A 14,937-nucleotide genomic window follows, 5' to 3' on the forward strand; every position below is an offset into this window, starting at 1 on the left:
TGACACTGCCCTGTGTAACTTACTGAAGTCAATGGTTGTCCTCCACCCATATAAACCAGGATCCAACTGCTATTTCCTCAAGAGGGTAAGTGCTTCCTATGACTCAGCACTGCTATGATATGATACGAATGAAATAACATAACAGTCTTTATTAAAAAAATATCATATTAACAATTGTGGTACTGGTACAAGCTTACTAAGAAGTAAAAGTTGCAGAATAACAGAAAATATACAGCAGCTTCCATAAATGAATATGAATGATTTGACAAGTAATCAAGCCCTTTCTTTTCACTTAAAATATACTCACACAATTAAATGATAACAGTAAACAAATACAAACCTTTACTTTACGTATTACTTCATGCCGCTACTTGCATTTTTACAATTGTTAGTCTGTATAACTGAATAAGCCAATTGCACATGACATGTGTTTAAGTTGCCTGGTTGTGAGCATATTGTTGAAAAGTATACACCAAGCTGCAAGTCACTTACTGAAGGAGAGTACTGATAATCTAAATGAATGTGTCAATGAACACAAAGCAATTCTCATCACACGAAACCATACTGTATTGTGCCACAGTAAAATTCTGTAAATTGAATTTACAACATTTTGTAATTTCTTGAGACCTGAAACTCTACATTAATCCAGAGTAACAGCTAACGACTGCATGCCACTGGATTAAATACGAACATAAGAATGAAACTTGCTCTTTGAAGATACCATGAGGTATCCTAGTACAGTATATTCGAGCCTGCAATGGACAAGTATTGTTTCAACTTATATTATTACATTACAGTACCAAAATCTCAAGTGTCTGTGATTGCAATGGATTTTGTTACATGCACTTCGTTGTCAACTTGAAGAGCACATGCCAGTATGTGAGGTATGAAGATACAGAATAGCATCTTAACTTATCATGGTCAAGAAATGTGTACCCTGATGCAGAACTTCAAAACACTAATAATGTTTAAGCTACACACATTATCCTCTATTTTCATAGGCATCGATTGCAACTAAAGCTTGCTTTTTCACACTTTCAACAGTCTTTTTCAAGTTGTCTGTTACCTCTCTTAGTTTTTCCTTCTTTTCTTGCAATACTGCCATATTTTCTATAATTTCATCATTCATCACAACAAATTCCTTGGCCTGCTGAAATAACTCCTCCTGACTTAGGTCCTCATTATTTTTCTCTGGATCTTGCGCTTCTTTAGTTCCTACAAAAAAGTATCTTGCTTTAGATGTATAAATACTGTAGATGCCACACTTCCATAACAAAAACAGCTACATTCACTAAGAGCATAAATCATTATAAACCACTAGCTGTAGAATAAGAATTTCTGCAATCCCAGATTTCTAAGGTGAATATATTCTTAGTATATATACTGAATATCCAAATGTCATCCAGTGAATAAAGTTAACCTTTTGATGCAAGATCATCAGTACATAACCATGCACGTGCTAAAGTTATCTACAGAATAGTAAATATTTTCCACTTTAACCCATATGTAAATATTTTCTATTTTAACCCATATAAATTCTTTACAAATGATTTTAGTTACGATTAATAAAATTATAATTCAGTAAATTCACTACAGACCAGTTATAACAAACTGCTAGTTGACAAGAAGTCCTCATAATTGTAGGTTTCTATTGAGAGTATCTTGACAAAATACTACTTATGCATATACAGTACATCAGTGAATATTCACAACTACATATCCTTACACAAAACTTTTTAAACAACACATTAACCCACACATGTAACAGTGCTGTAAAATATTGTAAAAGTCTCTATTTAAAGCATTATGAAAATCATTCCTTTAATGTTTACGGAACCATGTCGTTAACACAAATATTCCTTGGACAATATGAAAGGGAAATTCAAACAGTACCTGCAGTTACCATGTTGGTAATGTCCTAAATAATTCAACTTACTAGTTTGCCACAAGAGCCTAGCACTACAAGCATACTAGCTTTTATTAAAACTTACCAAAAAGACACAGGAAAATTCCAAAACTAACCTTGGATGTTTGTGGTTTCATTCATTCCTTTTAACAACAATGCAAAAAAATGAAAAAAAAATACATCAGTACAATACTGCAGTATATTTTATTTCTAATAATTTTCTTACTGTTTCTAATTCAAGGAAAGGGTGAGTATTTATGGATAGCACTGACACCCTAATCTTTTGCACCAGTTATTCTGTACAGAAGACTATGCATATTTGTTTAACTAGAGCATTAATAAAAAATATTACTTAAATTGGTTGTCAACCCTGTGTTCTTGGATATACTTAAAGGGCACAAATGACAGAGGAAGGGTGTCCTGAAGGACAAATCATACAGAGTTGCCTTATTAAGTGGAGGCCTCATGTGACTGCAAGATCACGGTTAGACCCCACAAAAAAGATTTTTGCAGACATCTGTTTCCTTTTAAAAATGCAGCATGTGGCCACTCTGGTAGAACCTTGGTAAGAGTTATCATGTAACCCTTGAAAGCAAGCACAAACAGTTGAATTTTTTCTTAAATCAAGAAGTCCTTTGCTGCTGCTGTAAATTAGGCTGACACTATGCCAGCACAGGCTCCTGGTCCCTAAGCACCATGTAAAAAAAGTCTTCAAGAAGGGAAGTTTTTTAGAGAAAAGATTTTTCTTTGATGATGACAACCTAAAACTTAGTCACCTAGTCTAGTGCAAATGTCAAGGTAGAAGACTTTATTGGGTGTTAAGAGGGATCTGGCAGTTTTAGATGAAAAATTTTTCCATCAAAGGATAGTCTGATAAACCTGTGAGAGTAAACGTAAAGTCTAATCTTCAGTGAAATGAACTGATGTGAGGTTGTGCAAAAATCTTAGTCAAAATATGAGTTCCCTCTGAAGGTCTACAAGATTCAAAAACTAAAGACACAGACTTCCATACCATTCCATGGGTGCATCATGGCATACACTTTCCAGGATGTGAGATTCCATACAATGGGACCCCAAATGTAGGATAGTAGTCTCAAGTAGTCTCAACTGCAGGCCCACCAAGGTGGAGTATTCCGGGACAAAGTGAGGAATGAGAAGAACGTCTCTGTATGAGTCCCATAGGATACTCTGTTGCAACTGTCTGAAGACTCTAAGAGTTCCTAGATTCCTTGATTATATTACACTGTCCTTAGCTGGCTACTGTGTGTCCCCTAATCTGATCCTAAAAAGCAGTCTGACTTAAGGAATACACTTCAGCTTGTAAGATGATTGTTATGCACGTTCTCTTCACCTGCTGCCCAGCAGCACTAGTCACTGCTTGAAATATGAATTCCTACACCATCACTGAGGCACAGGTGGATAAGAGATCAAGCATTCATTAAATGGGACAGGTAAGTAAAGCATTCATTAAATGAGACAGGTAAGTAAAGCATTCATTAAATGAGACAGGTACGTAAAGCATTCATTAAATGAGACAGGTAACTTTTTACAAGCATTTTATACTTACACTAATCCCTTGTACTCTCTCATTTTTTAGCACAGCCTCTTTTTATTTCTTCACATTCAACAAATTTTAGGACTATTCAATTTATGAAAAGCAAGGCTTGTATCCCTGTAGAAACAAATGTCAAATCTTTCAAAGTTTAACTTCAAGTTGTAATTCTGAGGATACCAGATTCAGAACTAAAAGATGGAAATTTAAGCTTTGGTAAAACTATGGCTTATATCTGTGACTGTGAACATATGGATCTAAACCCTTTATTGTAACAAATGACTTGTGGATTAGCCACCATACCTGTAGAGATACTCACCTGAACTTATAGAAGAAAGAGCAAAAATGACATCAGCATTTGTTGTTGCTTTTAAATCTTCTTCCATCTCTTCCCAAGTTGGCGGGTCTGGTCGAGCAGGCAAGTCGGTTTTTTTCTTGGATTTAAACATTTGTCACTTAGCTGAAATGAACGAACGCTTGAAACAAGGTATCTTATAAACTTCATTTCTGAATATGTTTGAAACAATGGATAACATTTTTTCATGTTCAGATTGCCAAGGAAGGTGATGGCCTAATTTTTGCAAGACAAACAATTCAGCTCCAATGAAACCTGAATGTTCCTGCACTTCCATTAAACATGAATTACAGCAGCTATTTCTACAATGACAGTAGCAAAGAAATGACAATTAAAGATTGAGAAACGGTTCTCTCGATCCACTTCATAATTTTAAGTACCGTAATTAAAAAATTTACCTCAGCTTTACTAATAAAAAATTAATAAGTAATGTGAAGATAAAGAGAGCTTCCTAGGATGTCCCCTTCTACCATAAATGTTGTAAAGAGTGCAAATGGAACTATTAATTACTCAGCAACAGAAAAGCCTTATTTGTGATGCACAACTGCATTATTAAACTGTAATTCCCTGTTCTGATATAGCCAAAAAAAAGGATAAAACTCTCACTTAGGTATCACAACTATTTGTGGTGTCCTGTACTATCCACAAAGACTTCAGTCTCAGGCCACACACTATAATATCTAGGTTGAGGAGATAGTGCAAAAAACTCAAGCCATGAAATTTGAGAAAGGTTTGGGTTATGCTTGAGCCAGTCTCATAGAAATTTGTTTCAATGTAAGAGCTGCAACAGCACAAAGTCAAATGTTGCCATATAATGTAAGTCAAAAATAACCTCAGAGTACTTGAAATTGGCCTCCACATCCACATACCTTAGCACATTTTTTATAGTTTTCAGCTGTGAAAGAAATCCACTGGCTAAGCAAAAACTGTTTAAATTCAAATCTAAAACCTAGTGTTCTCCTCTGAAAAATTGAGAATAGGTCTACAAAAGGGATCTCAACAATTTCCTCACCATTAATCAGAAGAAAAGTCTTTAATCTTGTTGGGATCTTACTAAAGTACAAAGAGTAAACATAAACTCTAAAATAACCCAAAAATGTAAACTTGTGGATCTACTCCTTTAAAAACTATGACAATAGCAGTGATACATTAATGACTAATCTAACACACAGTTATGCATTACCTGACAATAATCTGGACCCCTTAACCTTGCATGAATTGAAAATCATGCCTGTAGTAACCAAAGAGATACAAAATGGCAGTAAGTGGTCGCAGCATCATTAATATTACACATTGCTTATTTAGATGGAAAGCTGGGGTCACTGTGTCTTGGACACCTCCAGATATGATTCACTTCTGCAGATCTCTCAGCACAATTGACAGAAACCACTTTTTACTGTTCCAATGCCATACAAATCCTGCAAGTTGCATTATATAAAAATCAAAGCCAAGAGGGCTATAGAATGTGGTCTGAAGATTGTATAAATCTTATGGGGGGCACAGTTAATTGGACTTTGAAGTTAAGTCCCTGGTTAAGTAACGTTAGGTAAGGGTAAAACTGAAAACTACTACCACGCCCCTCTAGTTCTGTAACTACCAGTTTACTTGCAAAATGGGCACCATGTTTCATACCAGCCCCTTGAAAATAAATGTAAAATAAAAAATAAAGACATAAATAAATAAATATCATAAGCAGTAAATATCATAAGCATAAATGAAAGACATAGCCGTAAACATACACAAAAGGCAGTAAATATTCTGGTCAGCGACTGGCTGGAGATAAGCCATGACTGTAGTCTTTAGTTTTACCTAGATAAGTATACATACTAGATTTTGTAAGTTGCTGTGCACAGGTAGGTTAGGTAAGGTTACATAGGCCCTTAGGTGTAGCTTGCATAATAATGTGCCCCTATTGAATAACGCTGCACCAAACCCTCCTTTTCAGGAATACAGGGGGGGCCAGTTGAGAGCAATGGATAAAGGTTCCGCCGATGGAAACAAACCTAACCTTACCTAGAATGCCATGTCCTGACCTAACCAGACCTTGTCTTCCTAACCTGACTTGGGGCGCCATACGCTGATCTGGCTGGGGGAGGGGAAGGCTCCTCCCACCAAAGTAACACTGAACGTCGGGAACATGGACTAAGCTTCCACTCGGAGGCAGTGTTAGAGCCTCCTCCTATTGTTCTGCAAACCACCCATATGCTGTCCTAAACAGCCTATGTAATCTTCCATGGGTAACTTCCTTTAGGCTAGTGCTTAGCCTAACTAATTCAAGCTAGGCCTAACCTTTAGTAGGATACTATATTTAGTTCTATCAATTTTTTTTGGCACTGGACAAGCTAAAGTGGGTCGAACCTATGTGTTCACGTCAAATTACCCTAATCCTGACCTGAACCAGGTTGGGCTACCCTTAGCCTAGTCTAGGGCCTTCCACAAACACACTGCAGTTTTAAGTTAACTAATATCCTTGACATTTACAACAACCATAGTCATCGATCAGTGTTAAAAAGATACCAGTTACCCATATCTAAAGAGATAATTACATACTTTTTATCTTACCACTATGACGAAGATTGAGATTGACAGTTTGACACTTGTTTACACGTCGGCTCCACAGTGGATGCTCACCTTTGTAACGGCACCTCATATCCGCGTGTTGAGCTTTTGTTTCATTGCACTTCTGTCACTGAAACAATATTTCTCTTTTTTATCTCTATCTCCTTTGCGAGTCTGTTGAATCCACCTTTATCATTTCACCCTTACCTCTATGCACGACAGAAAAGTCTTACATATTTTCTTAAAACTGACAACAACTCTTGCTCAATTTCCCATTAACATGCCTGCTCTTGAAATTCAAGTGAATGACTTTTTTTCTGGTTCTAAGTAACAAAAGTTGGTATATATTTCTCTTTATTAATCTTAATCTTGTTTCATAAGAATGTATGATACTCATTGTTCAAATTTTTCATTTATTGCGGACAGTCCTCTCTTTTTTGTTCATCTCTACCAAATATTTATTGTATATTTTATTCATACATTTCCCTCCGTTTGTTTTCATGTCTAAGATCTTTTTGAATAAAAGATTTTTTTTAATTCAACCCCCCATTAGCCAACATTCTCATTTTTAATAGATGCTCCTCTACATGTCATCATATCTTAAAGTAACAGTTGTTATATTTTTTGTACCCCGGTATCTTCCTTTACATACTAGTTCCCATTCTTTGTAGCTTAAATGTTTTTTTCTAGTTCTACAGCAAGAGGTATTAATGTGTGTGTGTATATATTTGATGTAACATTTAATATCAAAATTCCCCCGTGGGGGGAGGGAGTAGCGCCGTCAGTGCACTGTAGGTACAGTATACTAAAGTTCTTTGCAGCATCCCTCATCCCCTAGCTGCAATCCCTTTCATTTATTTTACTGTACCTCCTTGCATATTCTCTTTCTTCCATTTTACTTTCCACCCTCTTCTAACAATTGTTTCAGCGTCCACTGCTAGGTTTTCCTCCTGTTACACCTTTAAGACCTTCTTTACTCATAATTTCCCTTTCAGTTACCATTATTTCACTCCAACTCTTTTTTCGACTGATCTTACGTTACCCCACTACATCGATATAAACATTTTTATATCATTGTCAACCTTTATGAGATTAGACATGACACAAGTTCTTTCAACTCTGTTTTAGTTTGAGCAGTTTTTGTAGATCATCATCTCTGCCCCATCTCCAAGGGTATCTTTGCCTAACTACAGGCCTTCGTCCTATTCCCATCCCATGAATACAGACTGCTCCTCCCCCTCAACTGCATGCCAAAACTCCCTGGAGATGCTCTTGATTGATTATGAAATTTAGGTCTTGCAGGCTAACCTGGGGTATATACCTGCCCAAGATATTGTTCCTGGAGTAACATGTAATTTTTTTTAACCTTGGCCAATTTTTCAACTACCGAACATCTCATCTCTCAGTAATTTCCTCATGTGTGTTATGGTCTCAGTACACTTGAACAATAAGTCTAAGCAGTTTTTCGTTCCACCTCTTTAAAATCCATTCCACCTCAGTTTCAAGGTCAATGTCTCCCCTGCACGGAGTTCTGCAGTACAGATTTTATGCACCACATGAATTCAGGCCAAAGGCCAAGCGCTGGGACCTATGAGGCCATGCAGTGCTTCAAAGGAAATTGACAGCAAGAAGGTTTGAAAGGTAACAGGAGGAAAACCTCGCAGTTGCACATTGAAACAATTGTTAGAAAAGGTGGAAAGTCAGATGGAAGAAAGAGAATATAAACGGAGGTACAGTAAAAGGAATAAAAGAAGCTGCAGCTAGGGGCTGAAGGGATGCTGCAAAGACCCTTAAGTAATGCCTACAGTGTACCACATAAAACGTACTGATGACATTACCCCCTACAGGGTACATCATCTAGACTGGTGCTGCTTTTTTTTTAAATTCTCTCTCAATAACAACACCACACCCTAAAACGTCAAAGGTAACACAAATGTTTTAACTCCTCCAGGGTGTAACCTCTCAACACTTTCCATTTTTTTACTGTAAAATAGGAAAACTGATGAAAGTATTTTACACACATATTAGATCCTTAATGGCTGGGAAACATGAAAAAATTATAGAAGTATTAAATGTTTTCATAAAGCCAGATCTCCACTTACAGACTTTTCTAAGACTGAAAATTGGGCTTGACAACCCTTGACTTCAATCCACCCATACTACTACACTATTCTAAATGAAATTATTCAAGTTTTTACTGTTATGCATGACACGTAGCATATACTGTCCACGAGGCTCAATGAAAATATAAGAATTGGATTCCTAAGAGTGACATGCTTGTATTTCATACTTGCATAACCTTACCTACCAATATGCCTAAAATACTCTAATCAACAGGGATGTTTGGTCTATCATTGTGAACACTGACAGACAATGGACACAAAATTTTCTGACTCTCTAAAGTCTACTTCCAACCACATTTGGGATAGCAGGCAGGCTATCTGTCTACCATAGCAATAGGTGTTCAATACTACAAAAACTTTATCTAAAGAGGAGTAAATTAAAAGATAAATTAGTACTGCTTGCTATCAGTTGTGGGTAGCGATGCATTACTTCCAGTCTGCCATTTGTAAATAAAGGTTACTCCTGGCAGTGTACTGTGGCATACATTAGCATTAGCTGGTAATGCAGGTTAATTGTTATACAGGAACCCTCTATGGAAGTCACTCGCCAGATTGAAAACTCAAATCTACAATCTTTAGTTGATGACTAGATTTTTTGCCTACACACCACAGTTCCCCGAAGCGCAGTGTAGTTTTTAATTTTTATCATCAAAACATCCCAAGGGGTCATCTGTGGGCTTCAGTCTTAAATGCATGTGGATATAAACTATAATGCAAAAGCTGGGGTAAAGTGTAATCTGGGAATTACTTGGGTCATAAGGATGCTAAACAGGTGCAGTATACTGAAAACGTACAAATATACCTGAGACTTGAAGGAGGCCATGAAAATGAAACCATTTTGAGGTTTCCAAATATTAATTGTGCATTTTATATGTACCTGAGTTCATTTTAGATGGCTCACTGATGAAGGGCAATACATGTTAACTAAGCTTGCACTTTTTGTAGGAACAGAAAACTTAAGGAGTATGAATATGCTGTGAAGAGGATTCACAACTAACACAAAATTTTAAGTTTATACCATGTGACTGCCTCATTTAATGGACACCATCTGTCTAATTAATATGACCTATCTCAATAATAAAATTTAAAAAACACTTGAGCATTATCATATAAAAAACACAACCCATACAGGTATTTCAGACTACATCCAAGATAGCAAGTATCATCACTAAAATTTCTCGAAATCCACATTATTTTGAACAGGAAAATAATTGAAAACATAATATTAAAACATGTATTTGAGGACTTAATATTTCATTCTCAAGAGATGGTGATCATACAAAATATAGTGTAAAACCAAAGACACATCTATCATTTGAAAGCAAAAGTGAGACTTTTCTCAACACACACAATTTCCCATAACTTTTTAAATGGGCTTGATCTTGAAGTGAAGGCCAATCAAGGAGAAGACAAGACACTTCAGGTCCTGTACAAGGTAGTAGAAGCATCTCAAGCCATCAGGATCTCTGGAAAATGAATCAATTATTACACAGGGCAGCTACTAAAACAATTAACAGAGCACAACCTTTAGTGGTTACATAAATACCAGTCAAACTTATGATACTTAATAGAAGAACTGAGAAAAATGAACAAAATATTTAAACAAAAACTACACTGGGATCATTTTCTGTTCCTACTCATCATCACCATAAATGCTTTTACATAAACTTTTCCCTTCATGGGTTTCCAATTCATACTGAACAATAAACTTCATACAAAAATTTATCTAGGATAAACAATTTAAACAGTAGTCATTGCAATCTATCTGGGAAGGTGAATAGTTAAAAATCACAACTTACTTTGAATTATTAACATCAACAAGTGAGCCTATTTTTGATGTAGTGAAAGAAATGTGCTCATCGCCAATTACAATCTCCAGTTCCTGTCTTCCGACACGATCGGGCTGTGGCCAGAGAGCATCGTCTTCTTGCATGATTTCAGAATCGTCAATAATTCTCTTCAGCTCTTCCATCACACATCGATGGACATAGGCCTGGTGAATATAGTAAGCAAGCTTTAGTATGACTCTTGCATCTAAATTGAAAAGCACAATAAAACTTTCAAAACACCATAAATGCCATTAAATATGTAAATTCATCCAAACGAATCCACTAATGACCAACACTGAAAGACTCAATACATCACAGCTCCAAGATAGCAGCACTAAGGAATACTTCTTGTTTATTTTGTGATTTATGCCACCACTAGCACATTCTTTAATCAGTCATTTTCCATAAGTCTCTTCAATAGGGAATTTCACTACTATCCCTTTTTCTTAGGTTGCACAACAAAGCAGTTTTCTATCATGTTGGCCTATTGCTATAGCAATATTTGGAATTTTATCTGGTAATCTCATCCCATTTTTTATAACTAATACCTGCATCAAATATAAAAGACACTTGTAAATACAATAAATAATAAGGTAAAGTGAGCCAAGTCTCACACTGAACTAGAGGTAATCGTTCAAGTTATAGTGTAATATGAAAATTACATGCATATTAATGGACTGAAAGCAAAATGACCTGTTAGTTAAAACAACTTAACCACCTGATGTTCTGGAAATTAGAGCCTCAGTACTAAATTACTTTTAGTCATCATGGCTTACTGCTAACACTGGTACACATTCTGCCTCAATTTACTGTTGATGGCAGGTTTTTATGACATACAAACAGCATAAAACCACACAGTTCAATTTCGGTATACAAATTATTACTAACAATACCCTGAGAAAAACCCTTACCTCTTTTCGGATCATGACATCATTCTTGTAATTCGAGTTATTGGCGTAACGAAGCTTGCCTGTGGAAAAGAGATTTTGTCATTTGCAAGAAACTTACTTACAAGATATAACAGTACAAAAAGCTGTAAAAATAAACCATGAGGCATACAGTAAACGATACACTCTGTATCTTAACAATTTTACGTTACAACTGCAAAGGCATACAGTAAATGATCTCTGTATCTTAACAATTTATGTTAAAACTACATAAGTTCGAGATAATTCTTACCTGTCAGCTATGAATAACAAGATTTAAAATATATTCACATATTTTGAAACTACTGTATACCCTCTTCTCCTAAAGTGGCACAAAAGACTTACAATCCATTTTCAATACAATAAATGTAAAATATTGATGAGAATACTGCACTAGACATTTTCCCAAATTCACCTCAACCTCATCTTGTCCCTATGCTGAACATTCTTTTCCTCTTTTCTACTATCAGTGTAGAATTTCATTCATTCCTAAATTTGTCTGGACAAAAGCTGTTCATTGTGTGAAAAAAACATTATATTAATTTGAAATCAAGTTTTCCCAGCATTTCTGATCTGATTTTGATGAATTTGACATTAATTTCCAATGCACGTGCCAAGTCAGCCAATTAAAACTCCCAGTTTATTTATAAAGCATATTACTGTACTGTACAAGCATATTACTGTACAAATTACTCCCAATTCATAACAAAGAAAGGGACTAAGCCAGTACGAAACCATAGCTTTGGGGTAAACCATAGCTTTAGGGTAAGTTAGGCTGGGTTGATGGGATATTCCAGAGCAGGCAAAACCAAATACAATGTAATCCATTCCTGCTCAGGATAGGACCTGCAAAAACCCTAGCATAGGTCAGGGAACATCAATGCTTTTTTAATTATCTGTCTGCTCCGGGGACCCTGAAAGCCCAGTTTTACAGTGTGGTTACTGCTTTGGCCAGTTTTTGATATAGGGGATGGATGTTGTAAATACATGGTTAGCCTAACATGCCATTCATAGTTGAAATGAATGTCAAATCTGTCAATGCCACACAAAATTAGTATAACTAAAGACTACTACCACAGCCTGGTTCTGGCCAGTTCTATTTGGCATCTATTTATTGTTTTATGTATGTTTAAGTCTTCTGTTTATGATATTTACCATATTTTATTTATGCTTTTACATTCATACCCCAGAGGCCGGTACTAAACACGGAGCCCATTTTGACATAAACTGGTAATTACCAAAACCACTTGAGTGCGGTAGTAGTTTTCAGTTTTACCTCAATATCTATTAAAACCATAGCCTGGACTATTTCAAGTTTACATATCCCTACTGTGTGTATGGGCAAGTGATATCATAGTCTGGTTGATAAAGGCCCACTCAGGTTAGGCTTTGGTTAGCCTAGGCTATTCAAAATGAATTACCGTTCGGTTAGGCTATGCCTAGCCTAAATTGGGTGACTTTTAACGTCCCATAGATACTCAACCGACCCACCTTCATTCTAAAGGATAAAACTGGAGGCCTATCTTTGGCCTATTCTATTCTTAGGCTAGCAAGTACGCAAGACCTTGCCTACCGGTAATAGGCTAAGGGCCGGCACAGTTGGGTACGGTAGGCTAGCCAGATTCCCTTGCCTAGAATTTGGCCTATAACGTGAAACAATCCTTAAAAAGTACTTTACATTATAAAGATTATTATATAATTCGTAAACGTCCTACGTCAAAATAATCAGATCATCGCCTCAGGCTTGACTGAACTGGATGACATCCTACTTTCTAAAGGAGACCGCTGGCCAAAGCAAGAACCGCCGAATAACCATTAATAAATCCCACAAAACTCACCATCTGGTCTAAATTCGAACTCTAGAAACTCGTGGCCGAACTTTCCTTTGTGGCCGACGTAATATCGAATGTAAAAATCGCCACTGGACATGTTAAAAACAGCAGAAACGTGGGTTAATCCGTAAGAGGTACGAGTTTTCTGTCAACTTGTTTATGGTACGAAATGACCGAAGGCGAATTCTCACTCGCATGGGTGCAGCCGTCACAGTTCCGTTTGAGTCAAATCGTACCTAAGGTATTTTTTTTCTCTCAGCCGTAAGACGCAAGTTCTTGTTATTCTAACAATCTTGTCATAGTTTTCCACAACTAAAATGTCTATTTTCCTTAAAACTGCATTCAGTCTCCTTAAATTTTTGTCTAATAAGTTAAAGTAACAGCTATAAGCAAACGACCCAAATAGGAGACATTGCAATACTACATTGTAGCTTTTCCAGAAATATGTATAAAAATGTCCTCATGAACCTAAAAATATGATAAAAATTACTTCTTAGTTATTTAAATTTATATATATTTATAATAATAGCAGACAATCTGTCAGTTTTGAAGCTCTGTTGCGTTGACGACATATCTATGTAACGGCTCTCTAATGCTTACTCGACTTCCACCAGGTTGCAGCGTATTTTATTCCTAAATGTTTCTTATTTACTGATTTGTTCTTTAGAATTTAGACAACATTGCCCAGTAATATAGTCTGAATATGTTTCATGATATTATCGTAAAGGTTTGCTCTAGTCTGCAGTGTTCTCTGTCAATAAACGCCGAAGAAGAAGATTAAGTTGAGGCATTGATGAATTGAGCTCTATAGGCTACAATAACCAGAATTAATGACCCAGATACAATAACTCAATGCATTGCGGAAATATCATTTCGTAGCTTTTTTTGTTATGAAATTAGACTTAATGATATCGGGAAAATTTTTACGAGAAGCAACGATTGTTGTTAAACACGACATGCTACTGGAAACGGTAATAACTGGGATAAAGGGTAGCAAATAAGAGAGTAAAAATGCGGGTGACTAAAAATTGTCATATATGAACATAAGTGATAGTTTTGATTAATGTGTAGAACTGGCAAAGTTCTTGTGTTTAGTATTAATCATAAAGATGTCAGTTTGAAAGTGTAAAGGTCAAGTAATAGGAAGGAGAGAGAGAAGTAGTAAAGTAAGTGGTAAATCAGTCGACAAGAGTATCAGAAAGTCCAGAAGTCTAAACCGAACGAAGCAGTAGAAAATGAGTAAAATCCAGATAAATAAAAGATATGCCGAACAGATGAGGACTCTATGTATCGTGAAATGTCCATCTTTAACTCTCGACTGTGCTGGGAAGTCTGCGTGAGGCTTCTTATCCTACAGATGGTTTTACAGTCCCCGGTTTGCAGGCCTCATAAATAATCTTATATGATACCCGGCTGCAAATTCCTGAGATGTATGCTAGTATTGCACCAGCCCCGGTTTATTTATTTATTTATTTTTTTTTTTTTGCCATGCCCCTAGGTTGGGTTAGGTTAGGTTGGGTCATGTTAGGTCAGGTTAGGTTGGGTCATGTTAGGTCAGGTTAGGTTGGGTCATGTTAGGTTAGGGTGGGTCATGTTAAGTTAGGTTGGATCATGTTAGGTTAGGTTAGATTAACGTCTTTTCAGTTATTTGGGTGTGGTAATCATAATGAGGTTATTTTTAAGAAAATTCTATGGTTAGTTTTAATACATGGCGTTCCGCTTTTTTCAGAGAACGGTCTCGGTACTTGGTTACATGTTGGGGAAACACTACCCAGCTATTTATGAAGGCTACATAAACTTGAGGATTTATATTCTTGGGTCTATTTTATCTCGATTTTTTCTTCAAGAATATTGC

The 14,937-nt window shown here is 36.2% G+C and overlaps 2 protein-coding genes across 3 annotated transcripts; both read right to left on the reverse strand.

The window, feature by feature from the left end:
- Positions 1–133: 133 nt before the first annotated feature.
- Positions 134–6,516, reverse strand: LOC136826706 (UPF0449 protein C19orf25 homolog). Of its 2 annotated transcripts, none has more exons than XM_067084099.1 (3): positions 6,376–6,516; positions 3,778–3,918; positions 134–1,215 (listed from the first exon to the last, which is right to left on the reverse strand). In XM_067084099.1, exons 2-3 carry the CDS (start codon positions 3,905–3,907, stop codon positions 983–985), a joined length of 363 nt encoding a protein of 120 aa, XP_066940200.1. In that variant the 5' UTR covers positions 3,908–3,918; positions 6,376–6,516; the 3' UTR covers positions 134–982. The 2 variants fall into 2 exon arrangements, with proteins under 2 accessions (XP_066940200.1, XP_066940201.1); XM_067084100.1 differs by having other exon boundaries at positions 6,364–6,453.
- A 3,199-nt stretch (positions 6,517–9,715) lies between these two features.
- Positions 9,716–13,265, reverse strand: mago (mago, exon junction complex subunit). Its single transcript, XM_067084102.1, has 4 exons — positions 13,089–13,265; positions 11,236–11,294; positions 10,295–10,488; positions 9,716–9,961 (listed from the first exon to the last, which is right to left on the reverse strand). The coding sequence occupies exons 1-4, from the start codon at positions 13,177–13,179 to the stop codon at positions 9,862–9,864; spliced, it is 444 nt and encodes a 147-aa protein (XP_066940203.1). The 5' UTR covers positions 13,180–13,265; the 3' UTR covers positions 9,716–9,861.
- Between the last annotated feature and the right edge of the window lie 1,672 nt (positions 13,266–14,937).

Source organism: Macrobrachium rosenbergii, chromosome 41 (assembly GCF_040412425.1).
Source record: "Macrobrachium rosenbergii isolate ZJJX-2024 chromosome 41, ASM4041242v1, whole genome shotgun sequence".
Taxonomy (NCBI): Eukaryota; Metazoa; Arthropoda; class Malacostraca; order Decapoda; family Palaemonidae; genus Macrobrachium; species Macrobrachium rosenbergii.